General features: G+C 37.5%; 2 protein-coding genes across 3 annotated transcripts in view; one reads left to right on the forward strand and one right to left on the reverse strand.

Annotated features, from left to right (window-relative positions):
* The window catches only part of LOC136239742 (kynureninase-like), a 22,019-nt gene extending 19,445 nt beyond the window's left edge, over positions 1–2,574 (reverse strand). For both annotated transcript variants that reach the window (XM_066030478.1, XM_066030472.1), the window contains exon 1: positions 2,221–2,574. In XM_066030478.1, the coding sequence (XP_065886550.1) occupies positions 2,221–2,530 (310 nt within the window). In that variant the 5' untranslated portion in view covers positions 2,531–2,574. The remainder of the gene's footprint in view (positions 1–2,220) is intronic.
* LOC136239768 (kynureninase-like) lies at positions 2,558–18,659 on the forward strand. Its single transcript, XM_066030507.1, has 13 exons — positions 2,558–2,816; positions 3,406–3,514; positions 3,785–3,867; positions 4,184–4,323; positions 4,836–4,910; positions 5,199–5,280; positions 5,334–5,398; positions 6,415–6,590; positions 7,665–7,717; positions 17,476–17,561; positions 17,731–17,875; positions 17,969–18,084; positions 18,397–18,659. Exons 1-13 carry the CDS (start codon positions 2,630–2,632, stop codon positions 18,508–18,510), a joined length of 1,431 nt encoding a protein of 476 aa, XP_065886579.1. The 5' UTR covers positions 2,558–2,629; the 3' UTR covers positions 18,511–18,659.
* Positions 18,660–23,339: the final 4,680 nt, after the last annotated feature.

The raw sequence follows: 23,339 nt of genomic DNA on the forward strand, positions 1-23,339 counted from the left end.
TAATGATTTCTGTGGACAGTGCAGCATAAAACTATACTTGTAACTAGAGCTTGGTGGTATTGAAATTTGAATACACGGTATTAGTGACAGGAAAATATCGCGGTATATCAGTATATAGTTAGCTTGTTATTGTAACTATTGAATCATTTCTTGAGCCTAGTAAGAAGCGGTATCATCCCAAAAGCTAAATATATATATATATAGTTCAGTACGAGTAGGCATGTGTTATAATGTGACAACCTCAAGTTTTTGTTCAGGGTGTGTCTGCTAAACCATCGACAAATTGGATAATTAAACACCAAAGGCTGGGTTAAAAGCAATCCTATACGGGTATTCATCAATATACCAGTATTCAACTATTCTCTAAGCTTATACTTCTATTGAATAAGTACTGAAACCTTTTGTTAGGGAGCAAGGTAAAGCCTAAGAGCTATTTCTATCTTTTCTAAATAGAATTTTTTACAGCATAAATACATCACTTCATTCATAATCTTAAATGTCAAGGTTGGCTTTTCCATCTGAATACAGTGTACAAAGTGAAAACGATTATTTGAATAGCGTGTTAAAGAATCGAATAGTGTCATGCTGACTGAATAGTCAAATAACCGAAGAATAATCGTTTCAGCACTACTTTTAACCAGAAAAGCTTAGCACAGTGTCATATACACCAATAAACTGCTTTTAATAATGAGTCACGTCTTAGAAGTCAAACGTGTCAGTCGTGTCACCAGTAGCGGTATGAATATAGTTTACAATTGTAGGGATTTCATTAGCTAGATAAACAGCCATCTAACCACTCAATACATCAAAACAAATAAAGTGATTATAAGTACAGTATAATTACTGCTGATATAATATGAGTACAATTATTTTGAGATATTCTAATAAAGCAGTCACCTATTTTTAGATTTACGTTTGTTACAGAGCACAGCAATCCTTTAAAGAATAATATAGACAAAGTGAAAGTATTGTAGTTTATGAGCTGTGATATTTGTTACCACACAACACTGGATACTGTGGTTAGCCATGAAAATAGAAACCATTGGGGGAAATGGACGACCACAGACACCAAAACCTTTGCTACATAGACACTAAAGAGTTTCTACACCTTTTGGTGGTTGTCTGCTGCTTGTAGGTGTAGCGATTTGACAACACCTGGCAAAAGGTTGTTTATGCAGGTAAACAGGTGCCTGTTTCCATTGTTTTTATGTAAATAACAACACAAAACAAGTGTTAGGATCACCTGGATAGTGGTTGCTGGCTGGCTAAAGGTGGTGTTAACTTGATCACTTGGTCAAGTTGATGTGCTGCCTTTATCTTTAATGCAATTAACGAACTACTCTACTACTAACCTTTGTTAATCAAATTAAGCATGCACTCACAAGTATCAACCATGAATAGTATTGCACAGCAAAATCTTTAACTTTGTGACTCTACAACTCGCTCATACTTTACTCTATTCACAGCAGAAAACCACAAACTGAAAGAGTAATTAATGTAGTTTCATTATATGCACAGAGAACTGTATACTTTGTAACTAGCTGAGATTTAACCACTGACTATCCCAATGACTTCAATATACTTTTACGGGCATCCACAGCATCTAGTTATTACATCATTCTAAGGCCATTAAAATTAATGAACTTCCGTTTAGAGTATTATTAGCAGTAATGTATGGGGTAATGAATTCATTACAACTATGAATCTTGTTTAGTAACTTATATAACTAATCCATACAAGTGTACATTATATTCATATGGTTAAAACTGTCATTTAGTCTGGCTGCTATTATCTAACTAATACAACTATTTGTGATTAATGACAAAGCCATTTTTAAACTCTCTAATAGAGTAGTCTGTCATTTTCTATATAACTATACTAGTTAAGTAAAAGTCCTTAACAGAGGATATAGATTCATCATAATTACAAGTAACACGTGTGGCACTAGTGAGAGAATTCTACCAAGAAGTGGCCAAGAAAAACATTTTCACTTAGTCAAGACAAGCATCATTGCTACGATGATCACAACACAGTAGTGATCATTGTAACAATGATGCCATTTAATATCAGAGAACAGGAGTACCACTGGACCCCTTGATATAAATCAACTGGCAGTCAAATAAGGAAGTGGCTTAATGACTGAAGCTATAACACACCAAGGCTCCAACTATGACAAGGTGTATGTATACACTAGACTAGTCACTCACAGAATATACGTACCTATTGCTGGTCCGTCAACTGTTTCGGATTCTTCTAACAGCTCCCACACACGAGGGACGTGGAATTGTTTCCTAATGTGATTCATCTCATCATTATCGTCCAAGTACTTGGCGAATTCCTTGTCAGTAACTTGAAGACCCTTCTCCTTAGCCAGACGAAGCAACTGCTCCGCTGGATGCTGTATGGCATAACTAGTCGGCGTGCCTACATAGGTAAGCGTAGTAGTCCGAGCAAGCAGTAGCCTTGGTGCCCGGATGAACAAAGCCAAACATTCGCTAGAGATTATCCTTCTACAATTAAACGTGAACATATTTAATGCGATAGTAGATTTTTAGAGGCGCGAAAGTTCGCGCCTTTGCTTGTGCTCTCACGTGACTAGCCTAATTAATCAGTGACCAAACTGCGAACAATGGAAGGACATCCAGCAGAACAGTTGCTCCGCCTGGCTAAGGAGAAAGGTCTTCAAGTTACTGACCAGGAATTTGCTAAGTACCTGGACGATAATGATGAGATGGGTCACATTAGAAAACAGTTCCACATCCCTCGTGTGTGCGAGCTGTTAGAAGAATCTAAAGAAGTGGACGGGCCAGCAAAAGGTGTGTACACTTGCAGTATAGCTTGTTTTGGTAATGTGCTAGTATGAATGTTGCAAATCAGTCATACGGAATCGTTGTATTCGATTGTGGGTTTATACATTCATGGTTGGCGCTCCCATTGTCACTGTACTATTGTCTCCAGTCACAGTGTATATTCGGATCAGTCATGTTTTCAGTGCACGAACATATTGAATAAATCAGTCTCAATGGTCAAACCTGAAAACCCTTGGCTGTGTAGTTGTACAGTGACTTGCAAGAATGTACCCCTTGTAAAGAAAGGCCTTACTTCAAACAAGAATATTGTGGACACTTGTAGGGTTAGACACTCATTCAAAGTATCCTTTACAACATAATTATGCTAATATTGACACTTGGTTGGTACCAAAGTGAAGGATACTTTGGGACCAGTTTACAATAAAGGGGTTGTCCTCTCTTAGAGGTAAAGTGAACAACCAGACCGTCAATACCAAAACCTTTGTGTATTCTTTAGTTCAGACTGATAATCCATATTTACCAATGGATTTTTGTGGCAGCGAATGGTATTTCTAATATGTGTAAGTGTAAATTATTGCATGACCTCACCATACAGGTGTGGATCCCAACAAGGAATGCGTCTACTTTGCAGGACAGTCACTCGGATTACAGCCAATAGAAACCAAGGAACTGGTAGATGCAGAGATGGAGAAATGGCGTAAGAGGTACGTATGTGCATTTATCTGTTGCTAATACTGTAGTGGCTGGGATTAACTGATTCTCCATTTCCAAATTCAAACAAATCACAGCACAGTGGAGCCTGCCTTAAGCCATTAACCTACAGTTAATAATACAGTATTAATTAAAAAGGGCAAAGGGCTTACTGCTACGTAACTCCATATACTGACACGTAGTCATGTACCTTTCCTTGCTGAAAGTTATAATAGGCACGATAATCCACTAATAATATATTCACCTTGGCACAACTATTACAGGGGCCAGTATGGTCGTAATACAGGAGAGAGGCCATGGGTACCAATTGAGGATACTGTATTGGAGCAAAGTGGAATTCTAGTTGGTAAGTGTGTAGTGTGTAATATAAACAGGATACCCTTGATTGTGCACTACCGTAAATATATTGGATATCTCATATCTGCCTAGGCTCCAATTCAACAATAGTAGTGATTTCTATATTAGGAATATCTCTTTACACTATACTTGAATAATATACGATTCCCACTATTGTGCAGAGTTGCACCACATTACATACAATGTGTGCTGTTCAGATACTTATTACATTCAATAATGATATTAACTACACTGTATGTCTTTAATTCAGGTAGTGTTGAACTGTTAGTGTTGTATATTAACTGCTATATTAATTATTTTGTCAGGAGCTAAGAACCCATCTCTAGAAGTGGCCATAATGAATGGACTAACCATTAATATTCATATTGGACTGACTGCCTTCTATCAACCAACTGCTACTAGACACAAGATCCTCATTGAAGATGGAGTGTTCCCTTCTGACTTTGTATGTGTAGTGCGTGCGTGCATGTGTACATGTATGTGGATGTGTGTTAGTGAGCTAGACAAACCTGTAGTTAAGTTAGAACACCAGCCAAGGTTCCGGGTTTGATACTCATGTTGACTAGTTGTTGTTGGTGTAGACTTCCCTAGCTGTACAAGAACTGTTTACAACTAAGAAAGCAAATGCCCAACATGTCCTTGTCTCATGAGCAGTGTTTGGGTTGTTGTCGAAGTTTAGGTTCTGTGGCCTCCATCTATGAAATTTGGGACAGTTCTCCTAGCCTGTGTGAGTTACTAGTCCTGAAGATGAAAATCAAATCGGTGAGGATGCACAGGCATCCCAGTGCTGGTTCACTGAATAGCTATAGCTGTGTTTCATGCAGCTGGTTTGTTTCAGGTGTTGGCTAAGTACAGGCTAACACTGCTTTAGTACATATGTATTACTCTGTGTTGTGTTGTATGTAAGTGATGCATGTGTGGCCACAATTATACTGTGTTTGATTTTCATCACTTTAGTATTCCGTCCAGTCTCAAATTCAGTTACATGGATATGATCCAGCAACGTCTGTAGTGATAGTAAAACCTCGTGAAGTGTGTTACATGTAGATGTTGTACAGTATATGTGTGTGTACGTACATGTGTGCATGTGCCTGCATATGTATGTACATCTGTCTGTCTGTCTGTCTGCATATCTGTGATGGTATAATAACTCTATTATCTTCACACTCAAGGGTCCCTTGTTTGATACTCTTTTTCAAAGACAAATATTTCTGTTACGGTTGTCACAATACAATATAAATCCTCCAGATGTGCACAGCTGGAACTTGTTTGCACTGTTTAGCTATTCTATGTGAAGGAAGTTACATGTGCTTCTATTAGGGTGAAGAAACTCTCAGAACAGAAGACATAGTGGCTAAAATTATGGAAGAAGGTGACTCAATTGCTTTGGTCTATATCCCAGGTAAGGTGTTGATATCTGAATAGTATGACTAGATCGATCATGTCTTTCTACAGGGATTCAGTTTCTCACTGGTCAGGCATTTGACATCAAAACAATCACTGAAGCTGCCCATGCTAAGGTGTGTGTAATTAAACTGTATGTGTATAGCGTGTGATGTGTTATTGACAATAAGTAACTAATTCATAGTAGGGCTGAGCGATTGTGACATTTGCTACTTTCACGATTATAGGATACAACATATCACGATTGTGGTAACTATCACGATGTTATAACTCACATACATCATCATTGAGCATGCACTACTTTATATGAGTTATATTTAATACAAGGTGAAATTGTGTATAACCTGTTGTTTGACACAATTAAGGCCATAGGCAGTTACAGTTTAATACTAATAAATAATAGTATATACCCTTAGAATTCAACAGTTTCTAACAGGTGAGCTTTAAGCTACAGTATGTAGTAAAATTTGTTCAAAACTGAACTATATCAGGATTGTTTTCTAGATCGTGTTCTTCCACAACAGTATGTGCCACCATTTTGAATATATATACTAATGCACACTTGTATGGCATGTCACAACATCATGATTATTTATACCACATATCAACATCACGATGTTCAGAGACAATCACGATTAATACCACAATCGATATAATCTCCCAGTCCTAATTCATAGTGGCAGATCTACAGTTTACACTTGCTTTATTTAACTGTCAGTTGATCAGTATTTGAGAAATGTTGCAGAAGAGAATTTGTATTTTGTCAACTTTTAATTCACATTTCACTGTGTTCAGAATTACAAAAGTATACATCATTATTAGGGTACAATTTCTATGAGAATTTGCAAAGTGGTGTTCCAAACTTTCTTGTAAATTGTCAATGCAGCTACAGGTAGTCCAACAGCAGTGAGTCTCCCCGCAAGCTTTTGTGAGACTGATCATTGATTCGCTTTTAAAGGGCATTTTAAGCAACTTGCTCACTTTAAGAATTTGTTTCTTTTGCTGCTGCGTATGTTGGCGTTCATACGTTGAATTGTTCTAATTATGCAACCACTTATTGTGTCAAAGTGGACAAACAAGAACGTGCTGTAAATGTACACTATTTCCAATTTACTTGCACACTTTCTTACAGGGTTGCTACATGGGCACAGACCTGGCTCATGCCATAGGAAATATTGAACTACACTTATCTGACTGGGGAGTGGACTTTGCTATTTGGTGTAACTACAAGTACGTGTGTGCCAGTCCAGCTGGAATATCTGGATTCTTCCTACATGAAAAGCATGCGTACAACTTTGATCTTCCAAGGTGTGTTATTTGAAATAGGTATCATATGCTAATTGGGGGATAAGGGATTTGGCTTCATAATCAATCACATGTTGTTATCCATTAAGGTGATCTAAAAGAAATGTCAACGTTGACACGTCAGATTTATAAATACCAAATATATTTTATGTAAATGATGAATTGTATCTCCATGCCATTCTGATGTGTCTTGAAGCTTACACATACCTTCTTGAGGAAAACAAGATATGACAACCATGTCCATTAATATTTACATAGCTAACTCAAGACACGCAGGGAGATCGAGATACTCTAATAAAACAGTCGCAGCCATGTATGTGACTGGATCTGTGAAAACCAGACACAATCGCTTAAACCTAAGTTTACGTATAGAGCATTGAATACAATGGGACTGGGTGAAATATTTGCATATCATTGAAAAACTTTTGAACACCTTTCTTAGCGAAGGAAGAGACTACCAATAAGAAACTTTATATCATCTTATTCACCTACTCAAAAGGAGTTTGAAAATCTTTTGTTTCATTGCAGTAGACTCAAAGACACACAAATTATGGATATTTATGTCACATTGAAGCAACCGTACATGATCAATCTTTCTTCACAAATATGCACTAAAGAAATGTGATTAAATGAAAACCTTACCCAACAATCTATTTCCCTATTCAGGGTGAACACAATGGTGCAAATTTCAACTCTGTATGTCATTCCGTTTGTAAGTTACAACCATTTTAGTAAGCACCTGTAATTTATTTTTCCTATACCTGCTGTACAAATCAATTTTTCTGTTGTTGTTGCTACTTTGTAGGGCTTTAATTCAAAAAGTTATTGGCATATGAGACTGAAACTATGCCAGAGGGTACACTTGGCTGAGTAGATTATAAATGTTTAATAAACGGGAATTTGAAAAATGCAGGATTGTGTCGGGTTTTCAGTGATCCAGTCACGAATATCATACTGTAGCTATGCTACTGGTGTAATTAAAAATAATTTCTTAGTGTGTATATGATCGTATTCTTATGCTACAAGTGTGCATATGTATATGGTCAGGTCACATGTGTTAATCCATCTTTCATTTAGGATGGTTGGGTGGTGGGCACATAAAAGAGAAACAAGATTTGTTATGGATAACTGTAAGCCTATTAATATACAGTGTGTATGTAGCTTAATATACAGTGTATACGTAGTTTTCTCCAAGTGTGTTTTTAAACCAGGCACGCACCCACAAAGACTGGTTGTGAACTATCCTGAAATTGGTTTGGCCTCTACATGTCTGTCCAACACTCACGTGAGCAAACAGGCTTTGAGATACAGAAGATAAACCTTCATTGAATCATAAATAATAGAGTAAAAGGGATAGGAAACGCAAGCGATTTCCTGTTTGATTTCCATTATGCGTGACTTGAAAAGACAAGACAGTTTTGTGTTCAAGCATGGGAATTAGTGTTCTAAGCAGCATAAATAGTAATCCAACAGACTACAGCAAGTACTTAGGCCTTTGTGAGAGATTTTGGCGAGAGAATTCAGACCGTAGATTTTGTAACAAAGCGTATCGCATTAACCATGATTGTTACACGTTGTCATACTTTCGTTCATAGTATCTTCATGCCTTATCCATACCGCTTCTTTTATAGCCGGTTCCACTTTCGAATCTTGTGGTAAGCTAGGCATGTCACAAACACAGTCTTTTACCGTTGCGTTGTACTGCAAGGTGGTTTAAACTTTTGGTTAAAAATGGAAGATACTTAGTCGTTTCTTCAAGCAACAGTTCCTGTTTTGCTCTGGTATTTCCTCTGGTTCCCTCTGTTAAATGGTAAGGAATAGGTTTACCACAGTTAAAAGGATAGAATATATTTACGAAGAAAGTAAAGTAGTTTAAAGTAATTTTTGGGCCGTTTTTTTTTCACTTTCAATCTCCTTTAATTTTGCACACAACTTCCTTGAGGGTTGGTACCATCCTAGTTCCCTCGATTACTTATTTGAGTTCATTGTAGCGAAGTTTTCATAGTTGTTGGTTGCAAAATCCTGTCGTTACAACAATTTGTTTCTCTTTGATACAAGCGCAGCAAGCGTAACGAGTATGTTCGTGACGTAATACACGGAATTCCAATAGAAATGTACGTATTTTGTGACGCCACGTTATTGCGTTTCCTATCCCTTTTAAGTACTCTATTATCTATGATTGAATGCATAAAGGCATGCTATATTAAAGCTTAACTTTTTGTTTTTTGTCGTGTTTACTTGAAGGGGCTGTGGTGGTTGGTAATTGAAACCAGGTGAAACAGTTTATTAGGGGCTAGCCTACTTGCTGTAACAGGCATATAACGACTGAAAAACAACAAAACCGGCCTTGTAAGCTACCAGGAAGGATGTATATTCTCAAGTCAGGGGGGGGGGGGGGGGGGGGTATCCCATTTGTATGCAAACAAAAATTAAGAGCAGGCGTAAGGCTTTGTATAGAGAATTTACATATAATAACATTAGACAAATTATAAAAGATATTTCTGTGTGTAATTTGTGGTTTGTTAGAGTTTTGCTTCCTTAATGATGCATAGCAACGTAATTGATGAATTACAAAATAATTGGTGAATTACAAAGTGCATTTAATGTTAATGTACTGTATCGTTACAAAACAAGGTAAGAAATAATTAATAGCAGGCTGTGTGTTAATATACGTATAAATAATTAATAAATTCAAGGGATAGTATTTACTGGGTTCCTGGTTTTTTTTAGAAATAGCACAGAATCAACTTGTTTACTTATTTAAGTACAAACATGGAGTACTGCTCAAATGCAGCATTGCACTGGTCTCACTGAACACTCGAAAGAAAATTGCAAATGTCGAGTACAGGTGTAGTACAGTATATATGTTCGCAAGACGAATCCCTCAAGCACTTTTATGGCTGTCTTGCACCCTTACACTCATACCGCACTTGTGTATTCATGTAAATTATTGAGCGAGTAAATAGTCTAACAATTGACAGGTGATATAGTACAACAATAGTGACAATTGAAGACTGGTTTAAGTGCAGCCAGGACTTCTGTAACAAGCTGAGACGCATGATCTACCATGCCATGAGATGTGCATAGTGGACATTAGTTGTAATGTAGTTGATTTTGACGTAGCCTCATAAGCGTAGCTACTGGAATGAGCGGGTGTGGTCCACAAGTAGATTGACATTATAGTGGATATACAATGTTTATACAATGTGCAGTAAGTATATTGGCTTGTGAAAGTTGTGATGCAGTAGGCTAGGAAGCAAAGTCTGTTAACGTCAAGGCTGCCACTGCAATAAGCTATACTAGTCAGCTGAAGCTTTGTTATTTAGCTAGGTAAAATAAGCAGGCTTACATGCAGGGGTGAGGGGGGGTTGGGGTCTAGAGACTCTACCCCTTTAGGTTGAACCTCGAACAGGAAATCTAAGACAGAATGTGCACAGAGGAAAGCAACAGATTGCGAAAGATTGATATACTCAAGAGTACATAATACTCTTAATATTTGTATGGGGAGAGTGTCTAACTGGAGTACATTCAGCAAACACACAGTTGCAAGTAACGCTTCAGGCATCTTTTAGAAGAAAGGCTTGACCTTATCAATGCCAATCATCACCTATGAACAGTTCTCTGTCATCAATAGAATCAGGCTAGAGGTGTATATATGATCAAAAGTGAACTTGTAATAGTGTGTTTGTACAGGCCATACTGGCAGTTCCCCCATACAAGTATTACGAACTTTTGCTCTTATTTTGTTATTATGTACTTTTGATATACACTAATAGAACAGTCCTGAACTATTCTAATTAACCGTGAGATAGCATCATGTGATGATAGCTCAGGTTGATGTTCAGCAAATGGTGGAAGACATCCGCTTATTGTGAGTGGAAGAGCTAGCAACTACAAGGGAGCAATGGCATTTGTAGTCACTGATATTGTTGTATACTGTAGGTATGTCTGATTTGTATATTCTTCTATATAAAGTAGTGTTTTACTGCTGGTACTTTTCTTTGTGGTAACGTACCTGACTCCACCCGACATTTTTTCTATATGGGTACATGATAGGAGACCTCACCCAGAAGATACAGAATGAACTGAACTCCAGTCCCAACACTCAGCAGTATGAATTACGGAGTGACACAGGAATTAGTTACTTCAGTAGTTCTTCAACTTGGTCAGGAAGAAGTGTCATTAACAAGTGCTCCATCATTCGTCATATCTACTGTGTGCCAGGAAGTTGTAAGCTATAAGTCTACAATAGCATAGTATAGCAATAAGCTGTACAAACAGCAGTGTATAGGTTTCCAGCTAGTTATAGCTAGACAAGTACACAAAATAATTAGAAATTTTCTGACTAGAGTAGGGGCCATAGCACATTGCTGAAACAAGCTGGAGTAGTGCACAATATTAAATCACAGTAAAACAATAAGAATTATATCCCTACTGTGCATTTCCGTTATGGTAGTAGGGATATAACACTTCTTATTGTTTTACTGTGATTTAATATCGTGCACTACTCCAGCTTGTTTCAATACTTTTTATAACTGTGCTATAGTCCCTACTCTAGTTGAAAGTTCTGTGTACTTGTTTGTTACTTTTTTTGTAAAATTAGTATGACTGGTGAACCCACGCATACCACATCAAAAGAAAGAAATGGTGCCTCACACCCTAACGATCAGTTATAGTCTGAAAAGCGAAGTATCCATTATGCTTCGTTGTCAGCTATGTTCAACCTGTTACACAGCATTACGAACCAAGAACTGTTTGAAAACACCTCTGCAATCAAAGTAGCCACTATGAAAAATATGGATGATTTCCATTATGAAGGGAAGCCATCATGCAGTACCGCCTAATTGACACTTTTCGCTGTCAGCAAAGATGAATGGGACACAAAGGAGGACACTGGTAAGTCCATGAAGAATGCATTGTGCATGCTGCAGCTATGCAAAAAAGCTGTAGGCCGGGATGTGCTGAGTTGCATATGTGAACTTAGAGGGTTTACCCTCCACCCAGCTCAGAGACCTCTCTCTTGGATCTGCCCCTGACATGGGTTAGAAATGATAATATATGCATGCACTCTCCTGGATTTCTGGTTCAATGCACGCTTTTTCATCGCTGCTTCATGACCATCCCCTGAATGACATATAGTTTGTAAAGTTCATGTTTATCCTTTGTAACTTTGTGAATGTGTATGTTACCTTTATGTACTTGTTATTGTTCGTGTGTGTTTGTTTGGTTTTTGTAACTGCTCATCTATGGAAGAACGGCTTTTACTGAATAGTACAAGGATAAAATAAAAATCGATACCTAGCAGTAGTCTTGTGTCATGTGTGGGAAAAGTTCTAACAATATGAAAATAAAAAATGTAGGAATGTTTGATACAAAAGTTTCTCTTTCTCTACCTATAATATTGTATGTCTTGTTCTAACATGTTTGACATGGAATTTGCTGACTGTGTCATGAAAAGCACAAATGCACTACTGACAATAAACACATCACATTCCTGTTGAAACAGGCCCAACTCTTAGCATCCTATAAAACAGGTTGTCTTGTTGCATATTTCAATTGACAATTCTGAAGTCTTAACAAGCAGAGATGTGGCACCGTCATCGAAGGTGGAGGGAGTTGGTGCCACTGAAAGTAATAGCTGAGAATTCAATAATATCAAATCTTGGTCACATGGCTGATAGTATCACTAGCAGATTTAGTTGTGGTGAAAAATTGAAATTACCTCCAGAGTAAACTACTTGATGCATGTGGTGTTACTAGTTTTGGATACAAAGAGGAGAGTGTGATTGACAAAAGCTATTGTAATGGCTTTAAATTAGAGCCAAAAGATTTTACAACAACATTTCAACTCTGTGACACTCCAATTATTGGAGAAATTGGACTAATCCACCCAAATTGTGTTAGTTTACAAGCAGAACTGTACGGGTTGAATGTCTATGCACCCGGTGGCTTTTTAAAGTCTCATGTTGACACACCTCAGTCAGGGCAGACGTTTGGTAGTCTTATGGTATGTTTACCAACTCGGTGGAGAGCTGATTGTGTATCACCAAAAGAAACAAGTAAAGTATGATTGGTCTTCTCCTCCCTCTGATCCATTGAACAGCCTATGTTGGGCTGCTTTCTTCAGTGATGTTGAACACGAAGTTCTTCCAGTCACTGAAGGATATCAAGTAACTCTGACATACAATCTATACTACAGTACCATTGTCAATAGATCTACAATCGACATGATGAATAATCCTTTCTTCAGAACACTTCAAGCAGCACTCAGTAATCCCATGTTTATGAGTAATGGAGGTGTACTGGGCTTTAACACACATTATTCTTACACCTTTGATTTTCAGTGGACAGATTTGTTTGTTAATGTTAACTTTACTGTAGACAAGGCACAGATTATAAACAAGCTACAAAAGTGTCCTCTTAAAAAATTTGTTAGGGTATCATGTGTAGACCAAAATGAATATTTAGAAGAAGCTAGAATCACAGGCCATGATAAGAAAGAGAAATTTCGAGCTATCTCTGATTCACCCATTTTACAATTAAAGGGTACTGACTATATTGTATTTAACAGTGCAAAGTGTTTAGGTCTGCATGTTCATGTCAAGTCATTATTCTGGGATGAATTTGCACTGAGATATCCTGTGGATTTTCAGGAAGGTGGTAGCATGGAATTTAACGATTTTGAAGACCTTCATCTGAAACTATTTGGTGAAAATGCTCTTACGTATAGAAGAGAGGATATTACCTGGTGTCAAGAGCCAGAATACAACCAACCAGCTGCAGCACTAATGGATCAAGATGATCCAGATTTGATAATGTTTTACAAGGCTGTATTTATTTTGATTGGAATTCCAGACTGGAGTGAAAGTCGCCAACAACTGGTAATGCTGAGTGAAGGGAAAAATCAGTCTGGGATATCTGTGAAGATTAAGGACAACGTAGAAACTTGTTTTAAAACTTGTGAAGCAAACGACGACTATAGCAGCTCATTTGAAGACTAAATGCTGCCAGCATGTATGCAGTGACTATTTCCTCTTAAACATTATGTACTCTTAGTAATAGTTATGCCATGTTCATTTAGTAATACTTTATCCCTTAAACCGACGTAGTCCAGAAACTGGATTGAATACACATTACTTAAACGAAGCACTGTAAGGCCACTATTTGGTGATATCATGTTTCATCAGAAACTTCCGAATATATAGGGCGGGTGTGTCATTACCATTACCCATTCTTCCCAGTACTTACCACAATGTATAGCTAGCTATAGACTTATTTTCTTATTTCTACTCTCCAGGGCCTGATACTCTCTACATAACAGACAATTTGCTAACTTAGCTTAACTCAACACAGCCAGTTTGGCAACCATATCCCATCGTCCTTTGTCACATGTTAACTGTTCCACTCGAGGATCAGTAAGCATCACTGCAGTCTAATCTTCACATTTTCTTGTATACAATGCAAGATAGCTACTGTGCAGCAATCTTGAAAATTGAATTGCTCATGTTCAATATTTGGTGAAATAATGGTTAAATCTTTAATAATGGGGAAATACTTGCAGCAGTAAAAATACATGCGGGCGCTGATGAAAAACACATTATCACCAAATAGTAGCCTAAATTTTGAAGCGTACTGCCTATGGCTATGCAATCTATGCTATTCTACTCATAATAAAGATTAAAATGGTACCTAGGGTTTTACCCTAACCCTAAACTGTCATACCAAAACTTGCCATTTAAGCTGCCTTTTGGTAAAGAAGCATGCAAACCCTTTATAAAATGATCCACAACTCAGTAGTTGTTGCTTCTATCAACTTGCAACAACACTATCCTTCAACGCTTCATAACAAGTAAGCCTTTGTGGTTACAGTGTTCATTTAAACTTTTCCAAGTAGCCCAGTGAACAGACTTTCAACCAACATTTAGTTTTAGACTGAAGGAGTCAAGCTACCCCATTTAAAACTGCCATGTATGCTGTAATGTGTAAGCATGCATTCCCCAAAAGTTCTATGCGGGTTTACGGGTTATGTATGTTGAAATAAAAAGATGTATCAAACGGTACGGTCAGTACTGTTTAAGTAGGAATCCAAGTGAAAATTTCGCGCGCCGCCAAAATTCCGCCTTTAAAAATCATCCTAGAGATATCTTACGAGATGCAAATCACCTTTATGGAATAGTACTAGTCCATATAGTACATAAAACAGTATGAAATACAACAAAACGCTTACAGGTGGCCGGATATTAATTTTTTTTAAATCGCCAAAACTCGAACTTTCTCTTCACTGCCTCACTCACTGACCACAGTCGCAAGCCTAGAGCCCAAACGAAGCAGCGCACGGCCACCATTTTACGCCACAAATAACAAACTCACCAGTGGGATGTGCCTTTTGAGGTTCCGACGAGTGTGTGCCCTCTGCGCCTTGTCTTTTCTTTTATCTTCAATCAGGCTGCTTGTCTTCTTCATCCAACGAAACCATATCGAGGTGTTAATTTTCCGTATCAACACTTTCTTTAAACAGCATAATAGACGCCACAAGATTATTTAAGACGCTTAGACTATATTCCTTACTGATATAATCTATGACAGAGGGTACTCTATGGAGGTACTGGTACTAGATAGCTTCACGATAGGTCACAAGATCAATCCCATTCTTCATTCTATGCATTATCGATCTATCGATTGAAACCACGATGACACCACTTTTGCACTAGCTGTATTTCAGTGACCACACACCTTAAATTTGGAAGGCTGACTCGACATAATCTATAATTGGTCGAAATCACGCCCCTTTTTGGCAAGCGGACATCTTGCAGGCTGCCTCGAGATACTCTAACACAGCAGTCACCCTAATAGAACAGTCACATGTTTATAGCTAGCTGTATGCCTTAACAAAAAACTAAACAAACTAGTATATTAAAAATTATAAATTTAAAAATAAAGTAGGAATCTAAATGATAAAAAGTAGTGAAACAAGAGAAGAACAATGGTAAATTTTTAATATACTATATAGATTACTGTAGTCAGGAAATTTTCTTTTAAAGTAAAGACAAATGGACAATGTACCACTTAACAGAACGTAGTACACAAATTATCATGTAATTTGACTGCAGTGTTAAAGAGTTCAGAATATTATAGGCCACCCATAGTACCGAACTCTTGGTTATTAGTATGCATCCTTTGTCATGATCTCGACAGTGTTGCGACCATTATCAGCATGTATTTTGTTTCTTTCTTCAATTTTTATTTATCATTTCTCATAAAACACAACAACCACTCCCTTCTATGTTTGCATAGATTATCATACAGTATGGAAGTACTATATATTAGGGATCATGGAGGTTCGGGTTTTTCTGGCCAAAAATATCACCCAAAAACCAGCTTCAGAATACCATCTTGAGTATTGGTTAGGTACAACCAAGCCCAAAAGTGCCTTCAGTACAATCCTCAATGTCTCCATTATGAAATGTTAAAATTTTATTCAATAGAATTTTCTACTGACTAACTGCCTGGCAAGGATAACTCGATAAGGCTTGACTGTTTCACTGTTCAACGTCACTTTGTCTGGAGACGTACCTTTTGGCATACCACAGTACGTACAATGCATGAATCATGGATTTACCTTTGTCCTCCATTTCTTCATGCTGACAGTCATAATTAATTATGTTTGTCTATTAGAGCACACAAGTGTAACAAAACTGATAATTAAGTGGCTTCCTTTGGTGCATGGCAATAACAAAATTGTGATGTGTGTTGGATGTGTGTTGTAGATATGATCACAACTGTAGAAATAAACATGAAACACACAAACAGCATACAAGCAGATGTTAGTGTCGGCATAAAGATATAATTCAACAAGTTCTTGACTGCATGGCTTTGTGGTGGTGCTACAATACTCCCCCCTAAGTGAATGATGAACTCATGCCAGTGGTGAGATTACATGGTGTTATGGGAGTACTGGGAAGGAGCTGCAGCACTACACACAAGTGTCAGTGGAGTGATATTGATGAATGCTGAAGGTTCTGAGATTTGCATGTCGCTAAGTTGTAGTGGTGTATGGTTAGTTGGTGGAGAATATCAGCATTATTGTTGGAATGTAGAAGGTAGGTCAGCCAGTTGCATCAGGCTACTGGTGAGAGTGGTGGTTACTGCTGACGAGTGATGATGAAGCTTCTTATGACACTCTATGGGTTGTGGTCAAAGCAGGTTGCTGGTGAGTGGTTTTGGTGACAGCAGTGACAATCGGTAACAAGTTTCCATGATGGTAGTGCAAGCAGGTGAGTGAGCAGTGAGTTAGTTTGTGTAATGCAGTGTAAACAAGTGAGTTAGCTTGAAGCGAATGATGACAGAGGGCCACCATGAAACTGGAAGGGTTGCTGGTAGAGTTAAGCGGTTGAGGGTGACTGTTTGTGTCCTAAAGCTAGATAGCGCAGCAATGCCGTAGGTGTCTGGAGAATGGCTCACAGGTTCACCAATATAGATTGTCGTAAGGATCATCAAAGTCACCAATGTAGCCAAGGAGGATGTACTGCAGTTAGGCTAGGATGACCAAGTCCACTGCCTAATTGTAACTACTGTAGTAGATATGAGCACAATTAAGTAATAAATGATAAAGGTACAACATGAAATACACAAACCAGGAAAATTGTAACAGATGTTCGTGTTTGCATAAATTCACAAGTTCCTGCTGGTACAGAGGATTGCAGAATCTTTGTAATACAGGAAGTTACCAGAAACGTGACTTACCAAAGTTGTGGTGATGTGTTTCAAAGTCTATGGATCACATTTTTTGGTTGGTGCTTTACGGTTTTGTTGCAAACATTCCACAAACCTCTGTACTGCTTTAAACCACATATGAGATCTGGTGACCATTTGATGTTGTTGTGTGTAGGTCTGGATCTACAACCAGGAGCAGCTGGGTTCACTATGACAACTACCCCAACACTAGAGACTGTGACACTAATTGCTTCTCTGAATGTGAGTTACCATGTGAATATGAGGGACTTCTAAATGATGTTTCTTCCTCATCATACGTATCTGTGTTTATATTGTACACTAAATAGTATAGTTTGTGTGCACATGTCTATATGTGAAATGTGTGTGTTAGGTCTGTGTCTTTACTAATGCATTGCTAATTTTGTTATAGATCTTCAAGCAATTTGACATGAAGACTTTTAGGAAGAAATCTCGTCTCCTGACTGGCTACTATGAACTGTTATTAAAGAACTTGTCACCAGAGCAACAACAAGAAGGTGATCAGGAACCACAAGCCAAGAAGAAGAAAACTACTGGTGTGTGTGTATATGTCTGACTGGTTCAGCTGCTAGAATTATGGTTGATGTGTTGGGACTGTTAATGTAATTTAAATATATTTCCTTCCATAGCAACAGTTCATGTGGTTACACCTAGTGACCCAGAGCAACGTGGCTGTTGCCTGGCTGTGAGATTCTCATGTTCTGGAGATGAAATTTGTAAGAAAATGTTGGAAAGAGGAATAGCAGTAAGTGACATGTGTTGTGTGTGCACACTAGCGCACGCACTAAAACTATATGTATATGTATTTAGTACATATGTATAACATCAAACGAAAGGTTGTTTATCAAAACTCCAGTGTCTACAGGTTACTCTGCCTTAAACTGTGTGGCGAGTTAGCTTCAAGGTAGAAGCTAACACAATTTTTGTGTTGGCATCCCAGTCTTGAAGATTGCTATCTATCTCTACTATATAAATCACCTCATGTACCATACACACACAACTACACACATGTAACTATTGATAGAAAGACATAGCTGGCATCACATTTCATTAACAGATGCAATGTCATCGAGGGATAGTCAGGACCACACCCACCCCACTCTACAACACATTCAGTGATGTACTACATGTCTACAACACCTTACTGGATGTGTTGGGTGATATCCAGTGATGGAGTAGCCTAGACATTTGCACTAACTACAATGCCTCCAACAAATTAACTTATTTTTGTAAAAGTATTTTTATTGACACACTTTATTTTATTGCATGCACATATATGGTTCTAGAAGAGATATAATGTATTTATATTAGTTTACAGAACATTTAGATATGTACACATGTACTTGCGTAGCCAGCCCCTTTGTTAAGTTTTATTGGATTTATGACCTGATAAAAAAGAACAAAGGAGACTTGCTACTTGAGTCTAAGCTGCTATGTATTCATTGGCACAAACCTTAGTAAACCCTACTTTGTGATCATATTAAAGTATATCGTACTAAAGTATGTTCACGTTGAGCTGTGAATCCTGAAAAACAGCCACTGTAAAAATTAAAAGTGGATTTTTTTCTCTAGATTCAGCCAACCACCAGATGATTAGTGGTAACAGCAAAGGTGTCAACAACAGACACGTACGGTTTGGCTCCATCACAAGTTCAGGAGAGGGCTGTAATGGACACTATACTTATATGGCTTCCCCATAGGAAATGTATTGTGAATATTTTGATATATTATGTCAAACATTTGAACAAAAATATTTTTAGTGGGTTAAGTAGTACTACAAATTAGCCAAATTTCAAGATCGTGTGTAATTGCATCATCCATGAGTTATTAAATGTTTTTTGAGGATTCGGCACAACATGAACATACTATAGGTGAGAATCATTTCATGTTGATAAATTGTTGGACCACATATGTCATCGGGGAAATTTGAGTAGTTGTATTTGTCTATGGCCATGTGAGGTTTAGTAGGAGTAGTTAGTGAATACTAAAATAATTCTAACTGACTTTAATTTAAATACCCAAATGTCCTACCACGTACGTACAAATTTTTTCCAGAGGTGCATAATTTTTGTGCATTAACAAATTTATTTTGAGTATCACCCATTTATTGCTTACCTATTGTATAGCATGAAGTTAAATCTAAACTTTAAAAATGAAAATTTTCGAGGAGGACAGTCAAGCAACCTCAAAATCAGCAATTACTTATCAGAAAGTTTTAAAATTTGTGCATATTATAGAAATCTGAAACCATGTAACTGTGTCTGTTCTGAATAACTACATCTACTCATCATAGACTATCTCACCAGCTAATGTGCTTGGTTTGAGCTTTCAAGAATGATCTAAGACTGTTGTACCTAGTGGAACGATTTGTCATCCCACAAACCATTTATAAGTGGTCACTCCAAAAAAGCTTTTACAGTTGTCAACAAGAAAAAATATTTTATCAAAATTTTAACAGGAGCCCCAGGTCTTATATACTACCAGTCCGATCTGCATGCAAGTACATCAATACTTAATATGTATAGAAGTGTTTATCATAATGTTGTGTTGAAGGAAGTATGAATGCAATTTGATGTATGATTAGTAGCCTGCCCTCTGAAGTCTAGGCAGCTCTGTATCAATTTTATTTTTCCAAGCAGTATCAGGCTATGTAACCAGAGGAGGTTGGTCACGCATCATCAAACATCTCATGATCTCAAAAGAAACTTCAACCCATTCAGCCCAACACCTAAGTAGATATAAAGTATTCTAATGTGTGAATTTATATTGATAAATTTGTGGTTCCCAGAGCCCTTATTTCAACTGCCCAACACTGTGTGGCTTTTATAACCAGAAACAAAATATTTATGCTAGTTCTCATGAAAGCGACAAGGGAGAAAGGACTTCGTTATATCATTTCAGGTGCCATGTTTTATTGTTTAATCACACATAGTAGTACATTGACCAACCTCCTCTGCTATGCAATTTGATACCATATGCATCAGAATACAGTAGTCCCTCAATTATCCGGCCATTGATTATCCAAACTATGGAGGTGACTGTTCTATTAGAGTATTTTGTCCAAAGTGTGTGTTCTGTTAGAGTATTTGTACAGGGCTCTGTATATATCAAACTTTTCGATTATCTCAACACCCTCGGGGCCCAATGAGTCGGATAATAGAGGAAGCACTGTAATTGTATATAATTATATTATATTGCTATTGTGATCAATTTAATTGGACTGTATGTGGGAATTGAAACAGTTTTACTTCAGACATGGTATTTGAGCAATTTACTGTGGAATAATAATATGATCTCTACATGGTGATAGTGTGATTAGCACTGCTATATTGCTTGTACCATCGTCCATGTATTAAACCTACTATTATTGTACTACAGTATATTGCCAGCTTCAGGGGAAGAGATCTGTATTGTGTCCTTTATTATGTGTGATTTACTTGAGCCTTCTATAGAATTCCTCCTTTCTCAGGTACAGAGTACATGATTTCATACCTTATTGGCACTTATTTGATGGCATATTTTCCAATGGACACTCAAAAGTGAGTTCAACCCAGGTTGAGTAACCTCACAACCCACTTTCAATCATCAGATGATGGTATTCATTGAGTGATAATTGTCTTCTAAGCACTTTATGTATTCACCAAAAACCACAACTTGCTTTTACTTTGCAGACCTGAGTTCAGCCCAGGTTGAACCCTATTGCTTGAACTCGCTTGTGATATATGACTTTGAGGTTCAGCCAAGCTCATATGAATGCGTTAACCCAGATCATATGAAAAGGGTGTTAGAATGTTGTACTGTATAATTAAGTGCTCTGTGTTTAAAGTAACAGTGCATTACTACAGTGGAAGGACACAGTGTCTTGTCAACCATCTGTCCTAACTCCCTTCAGTCCCACAATGTGTGACACCAAATCCCACACACCTGTAGATGTTCTCTGCATGATTACTGATAGCAAGTAGACTAATTGTAATTTTTTTTAAAAAGTAATTTTAATAGCTATCTAAACACCCTACAATGCTATGCATTCACTTGATAAACATCTGGTTATAATAGTGACAAACTTGGCATAATAGCAGCATCATTTATAGCTGTACACATGTTATATATAATGTTATGCATTGTAATATTACATGTGTAAAGAATTTTAAGTTCGATTAGGGATCATAGAAAAAAAGTAGGGAAACAAGGGAGGTGCAGATATACTGACTAGTGGACTTTTAATTCCTAATTTAGTCATGGTATAGGTAGACCGAAATGTCTGTATAGGTGACCTCCCTTGTTTCCCTATGATCCCTCATCAAACTTAAAGTTCCGTATACCTGTTTGTTCACTTTTTTGTAACATTATCATGATTGGTGAACCTGTGCATACTGCATCAACTGAAAGGATGACATCAGAGGTAATGTTTTCGACTGAACACACACCCCAATTATCAATCACTCACTCAAAAGTGACCATTGTGTTTCTCTATCAGCTATGTTCAGCTTGTTTCACAGTATTATAAATGAAAAACAGTAGGAGAAGCATCTACCATGCAAGCACTACAGAAAACACAGACAATTCCTGTTTACAAACACACGGAAACCATTGCACTACCATGAATTGACACCTTGGTGTCAGCAAAAAGAAATGGGATACAAAGGAAGACAAAGGCAAATCCATGATGCATGCGCTGCAGTATACCAAAAGGCACCTGTCAGGTTGAAGAAACGCTGAACAGGGTAAAAATCAAGCCCATAGCCTTAGCCATCATCGAGTTATGTTTGTCTGAAGGCATAAGGCAAGCAGATAGTCAGTAGAAAATTTCATTGAACGAATAATTTTAGGGATGTACTGAAAGCACTTTTGTGCTTGGTTTAATACTGTCAACGTTCCAAGATGGTATTGCGAAGCTGCATTTTGGGTGATAGTTTTTGGCCAGAAAACCCAAACCTCCATGATCCCTAATATACAGTACTGTATGATATGTTTGACAGGCTGGCTTATGCCATGGCCAGATATAAAAGGTGTAAGACTTGTAGTACTTCGTGGTCAGCTAAATGGTATATGATAATGAAGTAATGTTGCTTGATTAGTGCTTAGTTGGCTTATAATATTTGGTGTACACTTTAGTAGCCTTCATCCCTATTTTCTTATATGTGCACAGCAAGCAATACTAATCCATCACAGATATTCTCATAGCTCTATGTGTGAACTGTGTGACCTCCATCCCCATCAGTCTCCTTGCTCAGGTACAGGGTACACTGATCTCATATGATAATGATATTCACTTGTTTGTAGTAAAGAAATCAAAGACTATGTGAATTAGATCAACTAGTGGGTAGACAATTATTATGATGATATGAGTTTACATCTGTGCAGATTTTCAAAGGCTTCCAAATGATGAAAATTTGGTAATAGCATTACAGCTGGCTATACTGTGATCTAGACATATAGGAAAAGTTAAGGTGAAACACTAAAATACAAATAGTGAAACTGTATATCATGGGCTACAGTTTCTTATCTCTATTGTTAGGGAAAGCTGGTTTGACCTTCTCTACATTACTAATCTACTAAGCCTGTTTTGGGGTTACAAATGTGTGTAGACTCTTTGGGTGCCAATAAAATATTCAAAAAGGGCAGTTGCTAGCTATTTGATTTGGCTTGCAATTTCATGTTTTAGCTTCCCAACTATTCAAGAGTCAATGACAAAACACTGCATGGCTTTGTCACTAGCTATATACTCTATAACTCTGGCTTGTCTTGATCCTGAAATACTGACTGGTAACATTTGTATACAGCACTGAAGGTGAGGAAGGAGCATGATAAGGATTCAACTATTGTCCAATTACTTTAAATCTCAAGTCTGTGTATAGCCGTCATCCTATTTTTCACTGCTGCTCAGTGCATCATCACCAGCTGCTAATATGAAAAGAAGCCATAATGAACCAAAGTACTATTGTACCTTACATAATAAACTCAACAACATATGTCCAGTCTACTCTATAGGAATCTAGT

The sequence above is a fragment of the Dysidea avara genome, chromosome 1 (genome assembly GCF_963678975.1).
Source record: "Dysidea avara chromosome 1, odDysAvar1.4, whole genome shotgun sequence".
NCBI classification, from domain to species: domain Eukaryota; kingdom Metazoa; phylum Porifera; class Demospongiae; order Dictyoceratida; family Dysideidae; genus Dysidea; species Dysidea avara.